This window comes from Furipterus horrens, unplaced genomic scaffold, assembly GCF_987537825.1.
Source record: "Furipterus horrens unplaced genomic scaffold, mFurHor1.1.pri manual_scaffold_10, whole genome shotgun sequence".
NCBI classification, from domain to species: Eukaryota; Metazoa; Chordata; class Mammalia; order Chiroptera; family Furipteridae; genus Furipterus; species Furipterus horrens.
In genome coordinates this window covers 37,198,790-37,221,425 of record NW_028327180.1, presented here as the reverse complement: position 1 = coordinate 37,221,425, position 22,636 = coordinate 37,198,790, and the positions used below count along the sequence as shown (strand labels likewise).

General features: G+C 54.6%; 1 protein-coding gene across 4 annotated transcripts in view; it reads left to right on the top strand.

The window, feature by feature from the left end:
- Positions 1-22,636, top strand: part of SBNO2 (strawberry notch homolog 2) — a 53,543-nt gene that overhangs the window by 24,140 nt on the left and 6,767 nt on the right. For 3 of the 4 annotated variants that reach the window (XM_090289140.1, XM_090289138.1, XM_090289139.1), the window contains 12 exons: positions 13,496-13,657; positions 15,259-15,342; positions 15,634-15,730; positions 16,098-16,252; positions 16,557-16,690; positions 16,773-16,863; positions 16,948-17,091; positions 19,211-19,328; positions 19,690-19,795; positions 20,228-20,381; positions 21,277-21,453; positions 21,943-22,040. In XM_090289140.1, coding sequence (XP_090145266.1) covers positions 13,496-13,657; positions 15,259-15,342; positions 15,634-15,730; positions 16,098-16,252; positions 16,557-16,690; positions 16,773-16,863; positions 16,948-17,091; positions 19,211-19,328; positions 19,690-19,795; positions 20,228-20,381; positions 21,277-21,453; positions 21,943-22,040 — 1,520 coding nt within the window. Of the gene's footprint in view, positions 1-9,436; positions 9,608-13,495; positions 13,658-15,258; positions 15,343-15,633; positions 15,731-16,097; positions 16,253-16,556; positions 16,691-16,772; positions 16,864-16,947; positions 17,092-19,210; positions 19,329-19,689; positions 19,796-20,227; positions 20,382-21,276; positions 21,454-21,942; positions 22,041-22,636 lie in introns of those variants that run through there. The other variant, XM_090289141.1, reaches the window with a different exon arrangement.

Genomic DNA, 22,636 nt, shown 5'->3' with positions numbered 1-22,636 from the left:
GAGGTCATGTAAAGAAGGATGGGGGCTGTCCCCATCACCCCTTTGCTCATGTCCTGTGATTCCCTTTCCTAAAACCTCGGTGCCTTCCTCCCTCTCTCAGCAGAGGCCCTGTGCTCACCTTAGTGTCTAGGGGAGGGTCTGTGGTCCCTGTGCCCCAGCCAGAGCAATGCCTGTCAGGTGTAAACACCACAGTGAGTGTCTGTGTCCCCAAACCCTGTGGCCATTTGAAAACATGATCCTCAGCAGTCAAAAGAAGATAATATCTGATTTATTCTCTTGGGGGACATGGGACAGCTCAGCCCTGCAGGAATCAGGTGGACCCTGCCCTCGTAGCCTCACCCTCAGGGTTCTTATGTGGTGCCCCTGCCTCCTCATAGCAGCTCTGGAAAACTGAGCTCTGTGGAGATGATTTTTGAAAAGAAGCCCACGCATGGTCTAATGCTGGCACCTTTGTTCTAATGTGATCACCCAGGGCCTCCGGAGTCTTGGCACTGCATTTCTCTCAGAAACTTCAAATACTTGGCCCAAAGCTATTCTCTGGGACTGAGAGGGTGTGGTGGGAGGGCTTGGCATACAGTTTGGGAACCACCCAGGTGTGACAGTGCCAAGGCCAATCAGGGAGAGAGGAGGCAGTAGGCACTCAGCTCCCAGCCTCAGTCTCTCCCGTGTGAAGTGGGGGCACATGAGGCCCACGAGGGGACAGGCTGTGGAGGGACGCAGCACAAACCAGCCAATTGAAACCCACTAGACTCACTGGGAACCAGACAGGCTGTTCAGCTGGCTCGCACCCACTAGAGTCCATTGTTCTCCACTCTTGGGGCATCAGCAGGACCAAGTAGAGAGCTGGACTGAGGGGTGTGTACTGTGCTGACCAGTGTCCGCCCCAAATCCACATTCATCTGTATCCTTTGAATGGATCCTTCTTTGGAATTAGGGTCTTTGCAAGAGTGATCAGTTAAACATGGAGATGAGAGGATGCTGGTTATCTCAGCCAGCCCTACACCCAGCGAGTCCTTAGAGAGGTAGAAGAGGAGACACAGACACAGAGGACAAAGCACATGACCATGGAGGGAGAGACCAGGCCATGTGGCCACAGCCAAGGACACTGGGAGCTGAGAGGCGGGAGGGACCCTCCTGGGACATTCGCCTTCTAGGGACGTGGGATCACATGTCTGTTGTTTAAGCTGCTCCTTGGTGATCCTTGTGGCCACTCCAGAAAAGAGTAGGCTGGGCCTCATGGAGATGGGAACAAAGGGCTCACCTGCCCCTCAGGGGCCATGCAGGAGAAAGTCAGGCCCCTAAGTCTGCCAGGGTAAGGGCAGTGATGTTACAGAGATGAAAGGCCCTGTGGACACATCCCTCCAGCCTTTCCAGACATGTTCAGAGTTTCTTTCTTCAGCTACAGCACACGAGGAAACGCTGGCCTTTGTGGCTTGGCAGGTGCCATTGCCCAGCCTTGGGAGGTGCCAGTGTCCGGAAAGGAAGGTCCAGTGGGGGTCAGCTTCTCAGGGCGCTCTGCCTGTTGGCTCGAGACCCTTCCCCATCTGCTGCATCTCTGGATGCTGGCTTATCCTGCAGTGCCGGTGGCCTCCTCAGAGCTCTTGATTAAGTTCCTGTTCACCTGTCCCGGACTGACTCCATATCCAAACTTGTTACCTCTTAACACTTTGCCCAGCCGGGGCGTCACCTGACTTGCAAGTGAGGAAACTAAGGCATGGGGCGTGCAGAGTCCAGGGCTCTTAGAAGCCTCCCGACCCCTGCAGCCACCCCCCTCCTCCGGCCTTACTCCCCCATCTCTTTCTCTAATGCATTTGGCTCCCACCACCTCCCTTGCTCTGCCAAGAATCGACGCAGTTTCTCAGCCGAGAACCCCTTGGGGCACCACACTGCCTTTCCTAGCACTCGGAGTTCATGTATCCATCCCACAGATGTTTATTGAGTGCCTGCTAAACGCATAATGGCCCGCCCTCCCCTCCAGCTGCCTTGCTAGGGCACCTTGGACCCAGATCTCCCTTTTAAAGCAGCAGAACCTTCTTCCAATGCAATCTCACCCCAGTTCTGAGCATGGGATCAAACAGACATAAGGTCAAAAGTTCAGTCAGGGGTCCCGAGGCCCTGTCGGTCAGTTTCTTGCACTTCCTCCATGACCCCTGGACCTGTGGGCCAAGCTAAGAAGGGGTCCAGACCAAGCCTAGTATCCAAGGCCCTTCATAGTCAAGCTTAGCCCACCAGACCCACCCCAGGCACCATCTGCTCCTGATTCAGACTGAGTGACAACACTATGGTGGCGGGCTCAGGGACAGTTCCCAAGATGTCCTCATCCTGATCCTGGGACCTGTGGACATGTCACCTCATATGGCAGAAGGACTTTGCAGATGAGATTAATCAAGGATCCTGAGATGGGATTGAGCCTGGATTACTCAGGGGGCGCAGGACTCTCCCCTCTGAGGCACCTGAGCCTCTGTCTGGGCCTGTGGAGGAAATTTAGGGCTAGAAATGTCTCTCTTTCTGCCTTCTGGCCAAGTCAAGTGCTCCCCAGACCCTTCTGACACCTGGCTCTAAAAAACTTGTTTATATAATTTGCTTTAGAGCCCCAGACATGGGAGCTGCAGGAGCCCAAAAGAAAGAAAGAATGCATTTTACTGAGTGGATGTGTTAGAACACAGCCCCAGAGACATCCCCATCCTGGTCCTAGGATCTGTGGATGTCACTTCACATGGTAAAGAGACTTTGCAGGTTAGGGATCAAGTCGAGGACCCTCAGATTGAGACAACCCTGGTTTCCTTGGCCGGGTGGGGGGTGCGGTGGGGGGGACAGGGGCCAGTGTCATCACAAGGTCCTCATAAGAGGGAGGCAGGAGAGTCAGAGTCAGAGACGGGAGAGGCTGTGCCACTGGCTGTGACAATGGAGGAAGGGGCCCCAAGCCAGGGATGCAGTGCCTCTAGAAGCTGGAAAAGGCAGGAAATGATTCTCTCTGGAGCCTCCAGAAGGACCAGCCCTGTCCAACCTGGGTTTAGCCCCGTGAGACCCATGTTGAACTCTTCACCTCCAGAACCATAAGGTAATAAATGTGTTGTTTAAGCTAGAAAGTTGGCAGTAATTTATTACAGCAGAAAAAGGAAACTGACACACCGTGCAACTCTCTTGTGTGGCCCATGGTACACTAGAAATGTTTCCCACTGTTGTGTAAATCAGGAGGAATTGGAATGAAAAATCTAGAGCTGGGCTGGGGGGCGAGGAGTGAATATAAACCTGTAGGCCTTAATATACCTCCTGGTAACTAAACTCGATTTTCAAGTTTTCTGGCAGCCAAAACATAAAGAACAAGGAGATGAGCTGTGTGACTCCTGTAACCTACAAAGAGAAAGCTTCTCCCAATTTCCCTTTGGGGCACAGAGTGATTCCCCCAGGGTCAGCATTCTGCCCCCACCACCACAGGGAATGCATCCAGACCTGTGGTTCCCCAGCCTGTGGTTGGCCTTAGCCCTGGCTTTGCTGTGGATGAGGTCTTTGCTCTTCTCTTGTCTCCTGGGGTGAATCATGGAACCCCAGGTGTATTAGGTTTCTCCCTTGACTCCACACATGAGACATCCAGGCCCAGGAACATTGGGGACAGGTTGGCCACGACTTTGTGGGCCCCCACTTTTCACAGATCCCAAGCCTGGGGGATTCTACAGTCTGGATGTCTCTCAAGGCAACTGTGCTGTGTGTGGCCCCCCATCACCCTGCCCTGCCCAGAGCCTGAGACCCAAGTTCCAATGTGTTGAGGGCTCACACAACCAGGGCTCTCTGGAAAGTCAAGCTCTGCTGCCTTTTTCTGTATGTTTGAATGTTTTCATGACAAACAAATTTTAAAATATTTTAGAGCCTTGTCTGGCGTGGCTCAGTTGGTTGGGCATCGTCTGCAAAGTGAAAGGTTGCCGGATCGATTCCTAGTCAGGGCACATGCCTAGGTTGCAGGTTTGGTTCCCAGTCGGGGATCCGTGTGGTCAGGGAGACATATGAGAGACAACCGATTGATGTTTTTTTCTCTCATGGAAGTTTCTTTCTCTCTCTTTCTCTCTCCCTTACCCTCTCTAATAAATAAATATAAAAATAAAATAAAATATTTTAGATTTTCAGAAAAGTGGAAAAAACATGGAGAATTCCCAGCTGCCCTCATTCACCCAGATTCCATGCACGTCATCATCCTGCATAACCATCACCCATGTCTCACAGGGCAGAAATGAGCCTGATCCGGTGATGTGATAGACATGAGTGCCAGGTGAACACTGAGGTCTCTGAAGAGCATCAGTTGGTCCTGGGTTTGCCTGGGAGCCTCTTGCTGAGGCTGGGGCTCTGTGCTTATGGCAAGAGTCCCACAGACCAGACCCTGTGTCTGCCTCAGTGCATTGTCTCTGAGGCCTTGGTATTGATGTGCCTCATTGCCAACAGGAGTGACCTTGACTCTTGTTGGGGCAGCCTCCTCTGGGTCTCCCCACTGCCTACTCTCAGGCTGCTACTTGTTCTTGGGAACAAGGTGTCCCAGCCCATTGTGGTGGGAAGCAGGGGTAACCTTATCATTTGTGAGTGGGTGTCAGCTACGGTACTTGTGACTGAGGCTCCACCTAGCAGAGATTGTTTTTCTCACTGCTCTACTGACCAGCTGGTATTCTGCAGGGATAGCTGCCCTCTCCCTTTAGCTATTCAGTCATTCATTTATACAAATGTGGGCTACAATCAGGTGCCATCAGAAGTATCTCCTCGGGATTTCCTGTGTCCTTCTGTGTCCCCATTGGAGCACTTCCTCCTTTGTAGCCACTCAGGCAGGCCCAGACTCATGCTGTATCCTCCCTGCCTTGGCCCTTGTATCACCTACCTTCCCAAGGAAGGGCTTCCTCTTCCAATACTGGTTGGCATGGAGCCACTCATACCTGAAGTCCCTGGTTGGTGATCTGAACAGCTCAAGGGTCTCACACTGGGGTGTGCTGAGTACTGGTGTGTGTGAGTATGCAGCTTTTCTTTTGTCACTTATTTTTAAATTGAGATACAATTTTCACATCAAAAGATTCAGTGGCTGTTAGTACACTCACTATGTTGTGCATCCTTTACCTCTGTCTTCTATTAGAACATTTAATTGCCTCCAAAAGAAACCTTATCCCCATCAGCAGTTGCCCCCTCCACCGTTTCCCTCCCCCAGCCCCAACAACCACAAATCTACTTCTTATCTCTGGATTTGCCTGTTTTGACCATTTCACATAAATGGAATCACACACTATGGCCTTTTGTGTCTGGCTTCTCTCACCGACAGTCATGTTTTTGGGGTTCATTCATGCTGTAACAAGTGTCAGTGTTTCACTCCTTTTCATGGCTGAGTAATATTCCACTGTGTGGATGGACCACATTGTGTTTGTCCATTCATCCATCAGTGGACATTTGGACTGTGTCTACCTGTTGGTTGTTGTGAATCCTGCTGCTGTGAATATCATGTCAGGCTTTTGTGTGGACATGTGTTCCAAATGTGGCTGAATCTGATTGGGGGGATATTTGGGGACATGTCAGGTCAGGGTTGTGGGTAAGGGACTCAGCATTCCATCCCCGCTGCTGCCACACACACTCATTTCTTGGGGCAGGTGCTGCCCTGACACCTCCCAAGGCCATCTGGGCCTCGCTAACATCTTGGCCAGGCTCTGGGGATGACTCTTTCCCATGTGTTGAGCACCCCTCACACAGGCAGCATGGCGTCTCAGGGCTTCTGGGAAGCCAAGATGAGGTCATGGCTCAGAAAATTTGTCGCAAACTCAGCAGCTCGCTGCTTGGCGAGGGCTGGGTGGCATCAACTGCTTGACAAATGGATTTCATGGGGTCACAGGTCTTGGCTCGCCAGTGGGTTCTTAGCAGTTACCAACATTGGGAAAAGGAGAGTGTGAGATTTCTTCTCACAGTAGCCTGTTGGTTCACACCCGGCCACAACCAGGAACACCCCCTCTGTGGTCTGTGCCCATGGCCAGGACCCTGGGGGATCAGGAGCGTGAGTATCTCCAGAGGGTCTCTGTGTAGAAGTTGGGCCACCCAGGCACCAGGGAAGAAGGAGGTGAGGGAGGTTTTGGATGCTAGGAGCTGTCCCACAGATCCTTAGAGGGGACCCTGCAGAAGCCTTGGTTCAGGGTCCAGCCCCTTCTGGTTGCAGTGCTAGAAAGCGTTCAGGGGTGGCATGCTGCTGAGGCCACTTGGCCCACACCAGGCAGCTGGCCCTGTGATGGGCTAACAGCAGAGCTTTCTGGGGGGTGTTGTAGGAGTGTCCTGGGCGACCCCATCAAAGTATCACAAACTGGGCAGCTTGAAACCATAGAGATTTACGCCCTCCCACTTCTGAGGCCAGATGTCTGAGATCAAGGTGTCACAGGGCTGCCCTCCCTCCCGTCCAGAAGCTTCAGGGAGGGTCCTTCCTGTTTCTCCCAGCTTCTAGGGGCTCCAGACATCCTGGACTTGGGGCCACATCACTGTAGTGTCTGCTTCTGTCTTCATGTTGTCTCTCCCTGTGTGTCTGTGTCCAAGTTTCTATCTTCTTAAAAGGACAGCAGTCAATGCACTAGGGCCACCATACGCCAATGTGACCCCATCTTAGCTAATTATACCTGCAAAGACCCTGTTTCCAAATAAGACTGGTTCACAGGTTAGAACTTGAACCTGTCATTTTGGGAGACATGATTGTGCCCTCAACAGGAACGTTCTAGCAGTGAGGTGTGTGTGTAAGGGGTACCTGCAGTGCCCTCCCTACCCCTCTGCCCAGTGAGTGCTGCTCACTCCCCAGCCTTAGCTTAACTCACTATAACTTGGAGACAGACAGGCTACCTGTGGCCTAGGTCAGTGATTGCCTGAGACCTCGAGCATGTGTAAAGAAACTGACGGGGCAAGTGGAAAAGGTAAGGGGTGAGACCCATGAAGAGATGGGGAGGTTCTCAGGAAACCTGGGGCAGCTGGGCAGCCCCACAGCTCAGACAGCTAGACAGGGACCAGCTACACTTATGGGGCTGGGTCCACAGCCATCCATGACCTCAGGTGTGGCTCCTACACACACTGGAACCCAGGGTCACCTGTTTGACCTCAACCAGGGCCTCTGCCCAGACCTGACTCAGTGCACCTCCACTCTTCCATCCAGTCTCATCGCAGACCCACATCCCATGGTTGCCATGGTGGCAGGGCCATTGGCAGGCCAGGCTCGGGGTGGATGAGATGGCCAGTGCCCAATGGGTGCTGACTTCCCCAGCAGGGTCCCTTCCTTGTCCTCAGACCCCCAGCCACACCCTGGGCTTCCCTGTCTCCTCAGGGTCATCTTTGCCAGTTGGCCAACCATCTAGTAACAATATACAAGGGACAGAGAATCAGTTTACATACTTGGCTGGCAACTTGACAAATTTTATGTCCATTAAATCTAATAATGAAAAGTTTGTTTTTAAAATTATTTTATTATTATGTTTTCCTTTCATTAAAGACTCTAAGAAATTCTTTTTAAAATCGAGACAAAGTTTGCATACCTTAAAATTCACTCTTTAAAAAAAAATTTTTTTAAAGATTTTATTTATCTATTTCTAGAGAGAGGGGAAGGGAGGGAGAAAGAGAGGGAGAGAAATATCAATGTAAGAGAGAAACATCCATCGACTGCCTCTCACAGGCCCCCAACTGGGGACCTGGCCCGCAACCAGGCATGTGCCCTGACTGGGAATCAAACCAGTGACGCTTTGGTTCACAGGCTGGTGCTCAATCCACTGAGCCACACCAGCCAGGGCAAAATTCACTCTTTTAAAGTATATTCACAATGTTGTGTAACTATCACTTCTATCTTGTTCTAGAATGTTCCTTTACCCCAAAAGAAGCCTCATTCCCCTTAGCAATCCCCCCCCCATCCCCTCCCCCAGCCCCTGACAACCACTAACCCACTTCCTGTCCCTGTGGACTTACCTGTCCTGGACATTTCACATGAATGGAATCACACACTGTGTGGCCCTCTGTGTCTGGCTTCTCTCGCTGAGCACCATGTGTTCAAGGTCCATCCATGTCACAGTGAGTGTCAGAGCTTCACTTGTTTTCATGGCTGAGTCATATTCTAGTGTGTTTGGATCACATTCATCCATTGATAGACATTTGGGTTGTTTCCACCTTGTGGCTACTGTGAATCCAGCCTCAGTGGACGTTCGTATACAGGTTTCTGTGTGGGCGTGCTTGCATTTCTCTTGGGTGGACACCTAGCAATGGCATTGCGGGGTCATATGGTGACTGTGTGATCGATCTTTGGAGGAACCACTCACTGGTTTACAGAGACACGTGCCTATTGTACATTCTCAGCAGTGTGTTGGAGGTTCCGACTCCTCCGTCCTAGTCAGCACTTGTTACTGTTGTCTGAGTATAGCAGTCCCTTGGGAGTGCAGTGTGTCTTACTTGTGACCTACCTTTTCCTGTTGCCTTGTGGTGTCAAGTGTCTTTTCATGAGCTTACTGCCATGTGTACACTTTTCCTCCCACCCACCCCACAGCAACTCTCTTTGTTTTGGGGGTTTGTGTTGCCCTCTGGCTGTGTGGGGAGACAGGACAGGGACTGCCTTGGTGGCCTCATTTTTCTGCAGGGTTGGACCCGTGACCTCTTAATCATTCCCACGGGGTGGGTACCTATGCCTAGAGCTCTGAGTCCACAGGGCATGATGGTTTTGCGTACCCTGCCTACCAGCCCTTCCTGGCCCTAACTCTGTACTGGACTGAGGTAGGCAGGGGCAGGTCGGGTGGGGAGGAATGGGGCTTCAGGGTAGGCAGAGTCCTTGGCAAGTCTGGAGGATAAGGATCAGGGTGGGTCTGGATGCCCAAGAAGAGGTCCTCCAGGTGGAGTCCCAGCTTGGGCAAAGGCCCTCGGGTGCCCAGGAGCACTGGAGACAGCTCTAGGGTGGTAGGTGAAGGCCTTGGACCTGGGTTCAGACTGAGGAGCTGGGGACTGGGCCCAGGAGAGTGTAGGGGGATATGGAGGAGTGGGATGGACCTTAGATTCCTCCCTCTGTCCTGGGGCCTATGCCTCTTAGAATCACTGCTGTGGGCATCCCAGGAGCAGGAGAGGATCCCTACCAGGTCCAGCCTGTGAGAGGTGAGGACCAGGTAGAACAGAACCTAGCTGTCTGGGGAAATTGAGGCAGGACTGGAAGGAGCTGCCTGGCATCATAGTTTGTTCCCCAGCGTCTCATCTGAAACCTGAGCGCCTGCAGAGGGGCCTGGCCACTGTCGACAGAGCACCCAGGATGGCAGGGTACGACCTGGCGGGCTGGCTCGTTGTTGACAGCGTCTGTGGCTAGAGTCCGCCCTGTACAGTAATTGTCCCTGCACTGCCAGTAATCGCCCTGACTTACCAAGCAGGCATCATTTCCTGAAAGTCAGCGGCCTTAGGGGAAGTAGGCGCTGGTGGTGACTAAACCAACATGCAAATGCAGCCGGGCTGGGTCTGAGAGCTGAGCTGGGAGCTGGGAGCTGGCTGCTGTCTGCCAGCCCAGCGCCCAAGGTCATGAGGGAGCGCTCCTTCGAGGGGACCCACCGGGGGCCACGCCATGTCCCAGCTACAGTTCTGGTTGCAGTTTGCGGAACTCAACAAGGTAACACTCCTGCTGGACCTCAGGCTAATTGGGCCCCCTCCCACCTGGCAGGGACCTTTGGACTACCTTCCGATTCTGAGGACTGCCTGGACCCACCAGACCCCAGGCCCCTCCCCTTCTCTTGGCTCCCGTCGGCTTTTTTGGCAGCGACAGGGAATCTGCAGGAGTTTTCTGAGAACTGGTGGGGACATGGGGAGGGACCAGGGAGGCGCCACAAAATGAAAGTGCTTGTAGCCAGTGGGGAGGTGGGAGGGGCTGTGCCTGTGTGCCTGCAGCCGCTGCTCTGGTCTGGGTGGCCCTAGCCTTGAGAGTCTCACGGACTCTGGGGTGTCCCGGGGCAACCATCAGAGTCACTTTGCCAGAAGTGGCAGACTTGGTTTCGGATTGGCTCTCACAGACAGGTAGGAACCGTCCCTGTAACTCCTCCTCTCCTCATGGACCTAGGCAAGTGTTCAGCCCCTGCCCAGAGCAGCAAGAGAACCTGTTTGAATGTCATTTCTGGGGTCTGCTTTGGATAGGAGGGCTGCTGAGCTGCTGCAGCCCTCCTGGGGGAGGCCCAGAGCTAGGTCAGGGGTGGGGGCCATCCTGCCCCATCTAGGTGGGCTGTGGTGTGGGGGAGGGGCACTGTGTGGGCATCTCCAACATGTCCTGACAGCTCCTCACCTGGTCCAGGGATCCTTGAAATGCCCCAGATATGGTAACTGCAGCAGGTGACCCCAAGTTTTCCTGGTCCCTCAGAACTGTTGGAGTAACCAGGGGCTACAGCAGGAAGAGCAATGTGGGGGCCTGGGGTTTGGGGAGAAGTGCTTTAGGTAGGAACCCGGGGAGGGCAGTTCTGGGTTTGAGTGGTCTTGAGGTCTGCTGGTGGCTTCTGGGCATCAGGTCCCCACCAGGGAGGGTTCCCTTCTCATCTCCATCCAGCTACCCACCCTGCACAGGGAGTGTAGCTAGAGGGACCCCTGGGAGCCTCATCTCTCCCTAAACCCAGGTGACCCATGTGAGGCCCCTCCTTCCTTTACCCAAGAATCGAAGGGCCCCCACTTTGCTGGCTGCTGGTCTGGGTGTCTGGAGGCAGTGTCCACAGAGTGGGTGGGGAAAGAGCACCTACTTTCTTAACAGATGGTATATTTTAGAACAGATTTAGATTTCACAGAATTATTGTGGATGGTGTATATTCTCATGTCCTCCTGTTCACACCTGATATCACTGTAGTACCTTTGTCACAGCTGATGAGCCAGGCCTGAGATGTCGTTAATAACGGAAGTCCATATTTACTCGATTTCCTCAGTTTCCCCTGATGGCCTCTCTCTGCCCCAGGACCCCATCAGGATCCCACGTTACCCTCAATCATCACATCCTCCTAGGCCCCTCTGACGGAGTCGGTTTTCCTTCTTTCTTATGTGGATACCCTGAGCTTGTTGTGTCCTACAGGATGTCCTGAGTCAGGGTTTTCTCGTGTCTTTCTCGTGATTGCACTGAGGGATATGCCCTGCTCATTTGTCACATCAGGGTCCCTGCTGTCCCCATGGCTCCTCGTGGCTGATGTTGATCCTCTTCTCCTGGCTACGGTGCTAGTCAGGCTTCTCCACTGGGAAGTCCCCTTCCCTTCCACTGTGCTCTTGGGTAGGGGTACCTCTGCACGTCCCCTTTTTCCTGGCCATTCTTCCTCCTCTGATCCCTGGGCCCATTTGGCCTCCAGAAAGCAGGGCCACCTCTCAGGGCCCCAGGAGCTAGTGTCAGTCTGACTAGGCTCAGATGTAGCCCCAGAGGGATTTCACCAAAGACATATGGCTACCTCCATCTGCACCTAGACCCCACCCGAACCCCCTTGCCCAGCCTGCTGGCATTTCTAGGGTTTCTGCCCCTGTCACTTCACAGGAACCAGGTAGCAAGACTTATAACCTGGCCTTCCTTGGCATCATCCACCACACTTAGGCTGGGCCGTCTCTGAGCCCTGCTGCTGTGGGAGGGGTGGAGCCCAGGGGAGGTGTGGCCTCGGGGTTTGCAGGGCCAGACTTGCCCATGATTGCCTCAGTTTCTCCTGATAGCTGCATTGGCCTTTTGAATCACCGGGTTCTTGAATGAGTGGGCTGAGCACCCCAGGAGTGTCAAGGTGCACTCCCTCCAGCTCCTGCCTCTGTCCTGGAACTCGGGGCTTTTATAAACCTACCCAGGCCACCATCTGTGCCTGGTGCCTGAGCTGGTCCTACCTTCCATCAGGTAGCTGAAGGCCCCACCTCCTCCCCTGGACCTGTCCAGGTCACGGAGTCCTGCCTGCTGGAAGCAGCCGGGGAGACTGGACCCTCATGGGTCCAGGCTGCTCACAGCCGGGGGCAGGGGGAAGGACAGGCCTGGTGGTCTGAGCTCTCTTCTTGCATGCCATAGGAGCGTGCGGCTGGCCCCTATGGCTCTCCATGCACCCAGATAACCAGGGCTCTGGGGGGTGGCAGGTGGCTCAACCAAGGCCCTCAGTCTCACACCAGCTAGCTGACTTGGCCTGGCAAAGGATGGTCTTTCCTGCATGTCTCCTCACCCCTGGCTGGCACGAGGACAGCCCTTGTTCAGCAGATGGGTAAGACTGAGGCTCCTGCATCTACTGTCCCTGGAGAGACCACTGGATGGACCCCAGTCCTATCTTCTCCTCTCCCATTCCCTTGGAGCCTGCTTCTCTCTGGCTGTATGTACACTGGTGTCAGAATCAGAGCTTTGGGGAAACTGATGGGGTCGCCTGCAGATCCCCCCATCCCCAGGAATAGGGATCTGATTCCCACTCGGATTGCTGAGAGCGGAACTCCAGAAACAAGGACTTCACAGGGGCATGGGGTAGGCCTGGGTGCTGACTGAGACCTGGGCCTGTTAGCTATGGCATCACAGGCACATCAGAGTAGGCTCCAGGGTACCTTTCCTTCCTGGAGTCCACTGAACTGAGCCCACAAGGCCCCAACACCCCCACCCGTCAGCCCATTCTCCTCTTCCCTCACTGAGTGGTGGGACATGTGTATGCCATGTCCCAACACACCTGGCCATGCCTTTCCAATGCCTCTGATGTGTAAGTGGGCACAGGGTCTGGCGCTCTAGAAGGGCAGCCCTTCCTGGACCCTTGGTGTGGCCTCTATCAAGGCCACTGGCCCCACCTGCTTGGGAAATGCCCCTACAGACTGACTGAAATGCTTGAGACCTGATGTCAGCGTGTCTGGGACTCTATGACCTCAGCTGGGCAGGCTGGAGGGGAGGTGCTCATCTGGGAGGGCTTGTGGGGCTTTCTCCCAGTAGCATTGGCTGAAGGCAACTCCCATGCGCCCTCCCCAGCTCCTGGGCATTTAGGGCATCTCTCTGTAAAACAGACATTCACTGTTCTCTCTAGGTGGCAGGCGCTGCAGGGGAGTCTGGTCGGTGGCTCTCTTCCCCCAGTCCAGGACACCTGAGGGGCTGGTCCCCACGGGTCCCTATGTCCAGTGCAGGCATTCAGTGCCTCTGACTGAGGGATAAGGGTGTGGGGGCAGCACCAATACCCCTGGTGTTGGACCTGGTTTTCTTTAAATTTAGATTTATAAACTGTGTGTAACCTCTGCAAAGTAGGCTTCTCCCAAAGGTGTGAGGCCCCTGAGTCCTGGCATATCCTTGCACTGGTATCACCTCCTCCATAGGAATGAGCCAGGAAAGGCATGGAGCAGATGCCTTCTTCTGGTGTCACCTCAGTGGAGTCAGTGCACGGCTTGTGGGGTCTGGCTTCTCTCATGAGTGTTGTGTTTTCAGGGTTCAGCCATGTCATGGCCAGTGTCAGAGCTTTGTTCCACTCATGGCTGGGCAGCACCCGTCCCATCACTGGCCCTCGTGTGCCTATCATGGGGCTGCCCCAGCCACGCCCTCACCCGGCCTGTCTTCCAGGAATCCTCGTACCTCGATGACCTCTCCAATGCTTCCATCTTCTCCTCGTCTGTGGACTCCCTCTCGGACATTGCAGATACCCCTGACTTCCTGCCCGCTGACAGCCTCAGCCAGGTGCCCACCATTTGGGACGTGAGCACTGGCCCCTCCACCCATGACAAGGTCAGTTTTACCCTGAGAACTCTAGGCCAATAGGTGAGTCAGGGCTGTTCAGACACCCATGAGACTGTTGATCCAGGGTCCTCACATTTCCTCCCTAGCCCCCCAAAATGCAAGGGTTTGTGTGGGAAGTGCCTGTGTTAGGCACCTTGCCCCTCCTTCTGTGTAAGTGGTGTCACAGCTAGGCACCCCCTGTCTAGTGCCTTTGGTGGCTGGGTCTTCACACCCTGCTCTGTGCTGGACCTGCTGGGGAGAAAGGGAGTCCCCAGGATATGAGCAAAATGTAATTTGGTTTTCACCCAAGGTGGTCCTGCCCCCAGGGGACACGTGGCCATTTCTAGAGATATCTGTGGTTGTCACAACTGGGGGTGCTCTTGACATTGGGTGCATGGGGGCCAGGGATGCTGCTCAACCCTCCACAGTGTTCAGGACAGCCCCTCACAGAATGACCCAGTCCCAATTTCAACTGTGCTGAGGGGGAAAGATCCTAGGCTAATTAAACATGAAGTCACATGATGGGATAAGAAAGTGGTGGGAATCCTTCTGTAGAGGCCACTTTGGGGCTGAGGGCTAGAGGAGGAGTCACTGGCCAGGTCAGGTGGCAAGAACAGCTTGTGCAAGGACCCTGTCGCCTGATGTGCCCCAAGGTCTGTGGTGGGTGCTGTGCCTGGCCAGGTGGGAGCTGGGAAGTCAGGCCAGCCCAGAGGGGTCACAGGTGAGCAAGGTCCCTAGGTATTCCAGGCCCAGACTCTAGCACGTGCCCAGGACCAGGCAGTGGGGGCACCCAGCATGGGGCTGGCAGGGGGACAGGGAATGCCCAGGACAGCCCAGAGATGTCCCTGCCTTTGGCAGTCTTGGTAGATAGTCCAGGCCCATCCCAGCATCTGGGTGAAGGAGCCCAAAGGGACATTGGCATCACCCACACTTCCCAGGGCCCTCAAGAAGCTCCCAGCTCTTGGGAGGAGGGCATAAGGGCAGCTGAAACACTTGAGCCAGCCCACCCGCCAGGAACCCTGACTCAGCCTTCTGGGAACCTTGCTGAGGCTATTTGTTTTTGTTAATTTAAAAAAAAAAAAATGGAGAGAGACTTGAGCCTAGGTTTCTGACTTCTCTGTGCCTTATTTCCCTTTTATTTTCTTTTTTAAAAAAACTTTGGACATGTTCTTAGCCTTTGGAAACAGCTGGAGTCATAAAGTCAAGTTGGTTATCATGTTACTAAATCCCCTGGTGACCCTGTCCCTTGAGACCATAAATGACACTTGTAGTCTGGGGCACGCAGCACTCACAGTCATTGGTCTGGGACAGTGGGGTCTGCGTAGGGCCGAAGAGGATGAGAATGGCCACAAGTTACTTTCATGAAGCATGTTTTGGAATCACACAGTAGGTCTTAGCCACCAGGCCCCTGGAAGAAGGCCTGTCCTCAGCTTATTCCTCAAGGGATGGAGTCCTTCACCAGAACCATCTGGCAGGCAACAAGAAGGAGGCAGAGGGGCATGAGGATGGCATGGAAAGCCTGACTCCAGACCGGGGGTCCTATCAAGTTGCTTCCCTATTAGGTCCAGCCTGCAGGTTTATGTCTACTGTCCCCTTCATCTCTCCTCCAGTTGTTCCTGCCCAGTGGGCCATTTACTGGCCTCGAGGACTCTGTGTCCTCCCTTCCCAGCACCCCACTTCTCGTCAGCTACCAGGTAAGCTGGGCCCCTTTCCTAGCTCTGCCTGCCCCTCCTGGGACTAAGGAGGACCATTCATACTCAGTCACCTACTGTGTGTTAGACCCTGGGCTGGCTTAGAAGGGTCTGCCCATTTTACAGGTGGAGAAACTGAGGTCCTGGGAGGCATCATGTTGAGGGTGACAGGCAGGCTCTCTCCCCACCACCCCAATCACTGGGCTGGCTGGTGGACCAGGTCCCTGCCCTTTTGGGGAGGCTGGCCTTACTGGGCAACAGGACTGTCCCTGCTGTGACAACACTGGCCTTCAGCCTCAGAGTCAGCCAGAGGAGGAGGAGGAGGTGGAGGAGGATGAGGCAGAGGAGCTGGGCCACACAGAGATCTACGCGGACTACGTGCCATCCAAGTGTGAGTGCATGGCCTCCCCTGGCCACTGGCATGTGGGAGGAGACCCCTGGAGGGCACCCCCAGCAGATGACTGCAGGTCTATACATCCCCACCGGGCCTCAGGGCTCCTACAGAGGGTGCCCAGTTCTGCGGTCCCTGAAGCAGCAAAGGTGGGCCTGGTAGGAGTGGAGGGAGGTGCAGTTCTGTAATGGTGGTGGTCATCCAACTCTTGCCCAAAACCAAAGTGGGGGTGGCTCAGAGGGTGTGATGGAAAGTCAGCCCACCTCCTCCAGGCCCAGCCTCCCCCGCTGCCCAGGGAACAGAGGGTTTTATGGGTCTGCCCCCATCCTGGTCCAGCCCAGCTGAGACCCTGACCACACCCCTCTAGCCAAGGTTGGGAAGCAGCATCCAGACCGCGTTGTGGAGACAAGCACGCTGTCCAGTGTCCCGCCACCAGATATCACCTATACCCTTACCCTGCCTGCCTCGGACAGCGGCGTTCTATCTGCCTTGCAACTGGAGGCCATCACCTATGCCTGCCAGGTAACCCAGGAGTCTCCCACCTGACCCTGTCCTCTGTTGGGGGGGTTGGTTCTCAATACCCAGTTGACTCTGTACCTCATGGGGAGTGTTCAGTGTTTAGTGCCTACCCTACATGTCCCACATGGAGGTGTCTTGGTGCCCACCCAACCACGTACTGTGTGGGGGCGGTCTCAGTGCGCCACCCGACTCTGTACCCCATGAAAGGTTTTTAGTGCCCACCCGACCCATCCCATATGGGGGGAGTTTCGATGCCCACCTGACCCTGGTCTGCATGGGAGTCCTGATCACTGCCACACACCCACAGCAACACGAGATCCTGCTCCCCAGTGGGCAGCGTGCAGGCTTCCTCATTGGCGATGGCGCGGGTGTGGGCAAAGGGCGCACGGTGGCTGGCATCATCCTTGAGAACTACCTGCGGGGCCGCAAGAAGTCCCTATGGTGAGTGTCCCCCCTGCATGTGGGTTGAGTAGGGCCAGTGGGGCTGGAGAGTAGCTGATACCCATCAGCCCTCACCCTTTAGGTTCAGTGTCTCCAACGATCTCAAGTATGATGCAGAGCGCGACCTGCGTGACATCGATGCCCCTGACATCGCAGTGCACGCACTGAACAAGGTGGGTGGATGGCCCCCTCCCTGTTGCCCGGTGAAGGGTCCTGGTGACCCCGCAAGTGTGCCCACACCCACCCCCTCTCCCCAGATCAAGTACGGTGACAACACTACCTCAGAGGGCGTCCTGTTCGCCACCTACTCCGCCCTGATCGGGGAGAGCCAGGCTGGTGGGCAGCATCGCACACGCATCCGGCAGATCCTTGAATGGTGTGGGGAGGCCTTTGATGGAGTGGTATCCTGGCCCATTTGAGGGGTGGGCAGGGAGGAGGGGGCAGAATAGGCACAAAGGGTGGGAGGGAGTTGGAGGGGACAGGCACCTCACAAGAGGGGACAAGGTGGGCACCCAGGGTGGGAGGAGGAGGGAACTGGAGCAGTCAGAGGGGGAGGATCTGGGCTAGATCTGGCCTGGAAGAGGGGAAGGAGGCAGGGTCGGACGGAGACAAGGGAGCAGTGGCTCCCTGGGCAGGGTTCGGAGGGGGGGGGGGCTGTGAATGGGGGGGCGGGGTCAAAAGAGGGGCTGGAGGGGCTCCTGGAGCCTAGGAGGCCAGGGCCGTGACCCTAGTGTGGGAGGACTTCCGGACTTCCCATTAGTGGACCGTGTACTTGGGAGGCTCGCCCTCGGGAAACTCCCTTTCGGTGACTGCCGCTGTCCACCCCTCGCAGTCGGGCTTGGCCTCCTGGCTCCAGCTGGCGGGACTGTGACCACAGACACTGGGTGGTGTTTGGTGATGGGAAGGTACCCGCTGGGCAGAGGGATGGGATGCAGAGTCCTTCCTCCTCCTGTCCCCACCCAAGATTTGGGGGGGTTCTACCTTTTCTTCCTTTTTTCTCAAAACTGGGATACTTGATTAACTTTGTTTTCTGTAACTACTAGACTGGAAAAGCAAAGAATAGGAAAGTGGCAGCAAGAGCACAGATGGTTTAAAATGTCTTCGTTAACTTTTGCAAATCCCAGCCCCCCAGATGCACCCCCTAAGTGAGACACTAGATGGAAGGCCCTCAGCTCCTAGGGATTTGTGCAGGGACCCCGCCCCCCTCCCCATATACACACAGAGTCACAGGATCTGCCCCTGGCATGGACGTCTCTTCCCACATCCCCACTGTGCAGTCCTGGATTGCTTAGTGTTGTGGACATCCTGTGGGTGCTCATCCTCCTGTGTGCCACCTCCCTGGCTTATGCCCTGTGTGCCGTCTCATGTCACTGTTCTCCCCACCTGAGCCAGGGTAGGTTTGCTTGTCACTGTGCATCATGCTGCTCTATTCTGTACTTCTTCAGCCATTTCCCCATCATGGGGACTATCTGGGGGTTTCTGTCTCTGTGTTATACATAACCCTGTGTGAGCCCATCACCCCTTCTTACTGTGTTCTCGGGGCCATTTCAGAAGTGGGGTGACCAGCTCTGGTCTTCCTGGTCCCAGTCAGAGATAAGAAAAGGGACATGGGCCCTGTGTGCCCAAAGAAGAAACAAGGTTATTGGTGTGTCCTGGACATGCACATGACACCTCACAGTCTAGGGGAAAGGATAGTGTAAAAAAATACATTAATGTTTGACCCCAAGGACTGAATGCTCAGCTCCAGACTCACCTTTTCATTTGGATTTTGTAAATCTTCTGTCGACCCTTTAAATGCATATCACATATACATGTGCACATCTGTGTAGACACATGCCTTGTTTTTAAAATAGGCTTATGATAAGCATACTTGCCTGTAACTTTTATTTTCAAATTAAAAGAGAAAGTTTATTTAGAAAGTCACAAAGACAGTAGAAGTGAGCTGTGTAGGCTCAGGAAACAAGTTACAGGAGCAAAACAAGGGCGCTTGGAACTTAGGAGAGAGACAGGCAAAGGAAATGCACCTGGGGGAAGAAGAAAGGGACAGGAAAGGCACAGGTGTGCTCCTGAGAGGGAGAGTGCGTGCCTGTTAACTTTTTTTCCCCTTAAAATATTAAGAACTTTCTACGTCTTACAAATTTTTTTCTTCAGTATATATTTCTTAATGGGATCAGCGTAGATTTGTGAGAAGTCATAGAGAGAGACCCCAGCTCCCCATGGGAAGTCATCCCACCTCTCTTATTCAGAGGCTCCTTTCTCTTCATGTTCATTGTTGCATGTCTGTATCAGTGTTATCTGTAAGGTCTTCACAGGCCATCACACACCATGTTTCCATCAGTAGTCATGTAGGGGTCTAGAGACTGTTTCCCACTTGCCCTTGTGACCTCGCACACCCCATGGCCCCCACCTATGCTCAGATACCTCCCTGCCCCCCAGCACCTTGCTGAGCTCCCCCAACCAGGAAGGGATGGGTTGGGATGATCACCTTCCAGAACAGTCCTTAACCCATGCCTGCCAACGATTGTGTTTGATGAGTGCCACAAAGCTAAGAATGCCAGCTCCACCAAGATGGGCAAGGCCGTGCTGGACCTGCAGAACAAGCTGCCCCTGGCCAGGGTGGTGTATGCCAGTGCCACAGGTGAGGAGTCAGCTGCTAGGGGCAGGGAAGAAGCCTGATCACATGCACAGTCATTGATTAGCAATCACTGATTGCAACCATGGAGGAGTATCACAAGTACCATTCATTCTATGACATCTCAGCCTGGCCTAAAAGTGGAGCTCGCTCTCCCCAGGCCAGTAATAACTTCCACAGCTTTGTGGATGCCAGCCCCTATCAGGGGCTTCCCTCTGCCAACTAGCTCCAGCTGCCTGGCTGTGGGCACTTTCCTAGGACCTTCAAACCCCTGGTCCTTAGGTCATTTCTGTGCCATGTCCATGATCTTCCCCTAACCTTGCTGGGTTGGAGTTTCTGATGGTGACTCCCACCCCTTTCTCTCCAGGTGCCTCTGAGCCCCGAAACATGATCTACATGAGCCGCCTGGGCATCTGGGGTGAGGGTACGCCCTTCCGGACCTTCGAGGAGTTTCTACATGCCATTGAGAAGAGGCGAGTGTTGCTCCCCGCCCATGACAGGGTTGGCTGGGGGGCCCATGAGGGCCCTGCTCGTCAAATGCAGAGGCTTGGTGTCAGTGTGCCCAGCCCACACCCTGGCCCACACTTCTCTAGCAACCAGATGGATCTTAGAACATAAATTCTGCCCTTTCTCTGTCCAGCACTTTCCATTGTTCTAGGGAAAGGAGCCCTTTCTTGCTTTTCCTGCATTCCCCCAGCTCCTCAGCCCAGGATCAGGCAGATGGGAGCAAAAGGCCTTTGCACCCACTGTCTGCATTTCCTCTGTGCATTTGGCCCTTCCTTGCCCTTCAGGGCCCAGCTCTGGGTATCAGCCTCTCCATGGAGTGGCTCCATCACTCATTGGGACCCAGCATGTGGTCAGGCAGGACCCCGCCAGTGCTCAGGCATCCCTGTCTCCATCCACAGGGGTGTGGGTGCCATGGAGATCGTGGCCATGGACATGAAGGTCAGTGGCATGTACATTGCACGCCAGCTCAGCTTCAGTGGTGTCACCTTCCGAATTGAGGAAATACCGCTGGACCCAACCTTCGAGTGTGTCTACAACCGCGCAGCCCTGCTGGTGAGCAGGGTGGCCAGGGCTCTCTGACTGCATGGGCACACTATATATTTCCTCTTGAAATTATGCCCATCACCTTCAGCATCTGTCTTTAAAGACGTATGTGGATTTGTCACATTACAGAAAGGAGGAAGCAGCCAGCCCACCTGCCGAGGTCTTTGGCTGGAGCCCAGCGACTTGATTCTGTTCAAGGAGGGGTTTCTTATGTGACTGTAGTGATGTGGGCATATGGATGGACCCCACTACCCTTCCCATGATGTCATGAGCACTTTGCCCCTCAGCTGTTTTCAGTGTCCACGTCTCTGTACACTGTGGCCTGACCCTAATCTTCACCATCTCCTTCATGCGTGGTGGGTTCCTGTGTCCTCACTGTTAGATCACAACCACGTGAGACAAACCCTGAGCATTGGCTCTGTGTGTGCTATATGCTTACCTCAAACCAAGACAGGTCTCCCCCTCAGCACTGCTGACATTAGCACCAGGTCATCCTATGTAGGGGTCCGTCCTGGGTACTGCTGGGTGCTGAGCATCATCACTGGCTCCTAACCACTCAATGCCAGGAGCATCCCCAGCCCCTAGTCATGTCCCAGACATGGCCCAGTGTCCCCTGGGAGCAGGATCATCCTGGGCAAGAGTCCCTGGACTAAAGCGTTAAGAGTCAAGTTATTGCTCGTAGGAGTCACTGCAGATGCCTCTTCCCCTTTCTGAAATCATTACCCACATGTGGCAGCATATTCTTTGTTTTTTTAATGTTTCTAACTGTTCAGGTAGTGACAGAGCCTCCATGTTGCTCTATGTATGACCCCCACCCCACCCCCAACTCCACATTCCAGCAGGGTTGGGGCTGGGAGACAGCTGGGCAGTAGCAACTCTGGCCACGTGTGGCATGTCGTTGCAGTGGGCCGAGGCCCTGGGCGTGTTCCAGCAGGCAGCTGACTGGATTGGCCTGGAGTCCCGCAAGTCCCTGTGGGGTCAGTTCTGGTCAGCCCACCAACGCTTTTTCAAGTACCTGTGCGTTGCTGCCAAGGTGCGCCGACTTGTGGAGCTGGCCCGGGAGGAGTTGGCCAAGGACAAGGTGAGCTAGAGACAATGGTGGCTGGGCCTCTCTCCTGCATTTGTGTATGAGGGGGCGAGTGGGTGGACCCAGCACCAATGTCCTTCTCACAATCGCAAGCAAGCCCAAGTGTATCTGGGCTAAGTTCAGGAGGACAGGGGTGGGATCAATGAACTGGGGTCCAGAATGGTCTGGTGTCTCCTGACCCCAGCTCCCTGCAGCAGGCAGCAGGTTTGGCCTTGCCCTGGGCTCTCCATGTCTAGGGCTGGTGGATCCCCAGAAAGAACAGACAGAGTAGTGAGGAGGTCTGCAGAACTGAGGCTGGATGGCAGCTGGGTCTGGTTGTGTGGGGGCCTGGCAACCAGCCGGGACCCAAGTGGAGGAAGGAGGGAGGAACTGAGGCAAACTGGGTTTCTGGCTTCAGGGCTTCACTGTGGGTCCCTCTGGGGCCATGCTCCAGAGCTGTTGGGGGTGTTCCAAGCAAGCTCACCCCTACTTCACCCCCCACAGTGCGTGGTCATTGGGCTGCAGTCCACAGGGGAGGCACGGACCCGGGAGGTGCTGGATGAGAAGGACGGGCAGCTTGACTGCTTCGTCTCAGCTGCTGAGTGAGTGATGCACGTGGGGGCGAGCAGGGTGGCCACTCCAGGGAACTCCCCCTCCCCAGCAGTAATCTGTGGCCTGGCCTTGCCCCATGACTTCACCCATGGGAGGCTGGGGCACATTTGCTGAGCCTTGTCCTCAGAGACCTCAGGCCTAGCTTAGTTTTAAAGCCGCGAAGGTTAAGGTAGCTCGGGGATCATAGGGTCAGTGGAGTATCCCAAGATTTCAGAATGAGGCTTCTAGGAGCCCCGTCCCTCATGGGGATGATGCTGTTTAAAGGAAGACTCCTCAAAATTTAGGGACTGGCCTTCAGGGTCCCCAAAGCCACAAGCCTCTCTTCCCAGCCCATAGTGAGCAAGGGTTCCAGCATGCCGACCCCTCCTTCTGGCTCATCCCCCATGGCCCATCATTGCATTCCTTCTCTAGGAAGTCCCCAGACCCATGCAACCACCCTGCCTACCCTGATCTTGGGAGTTACTGAATGTGTCCACCCCTTTGTCTCTCCAAGTTGGTCAGCTCCACCCAGAACCCCAGGCCCACAGCCAATCCATCACAGCAAAACCGCCCCCTTGAGACTCCACCCCACTGTCCTTCAGACCTT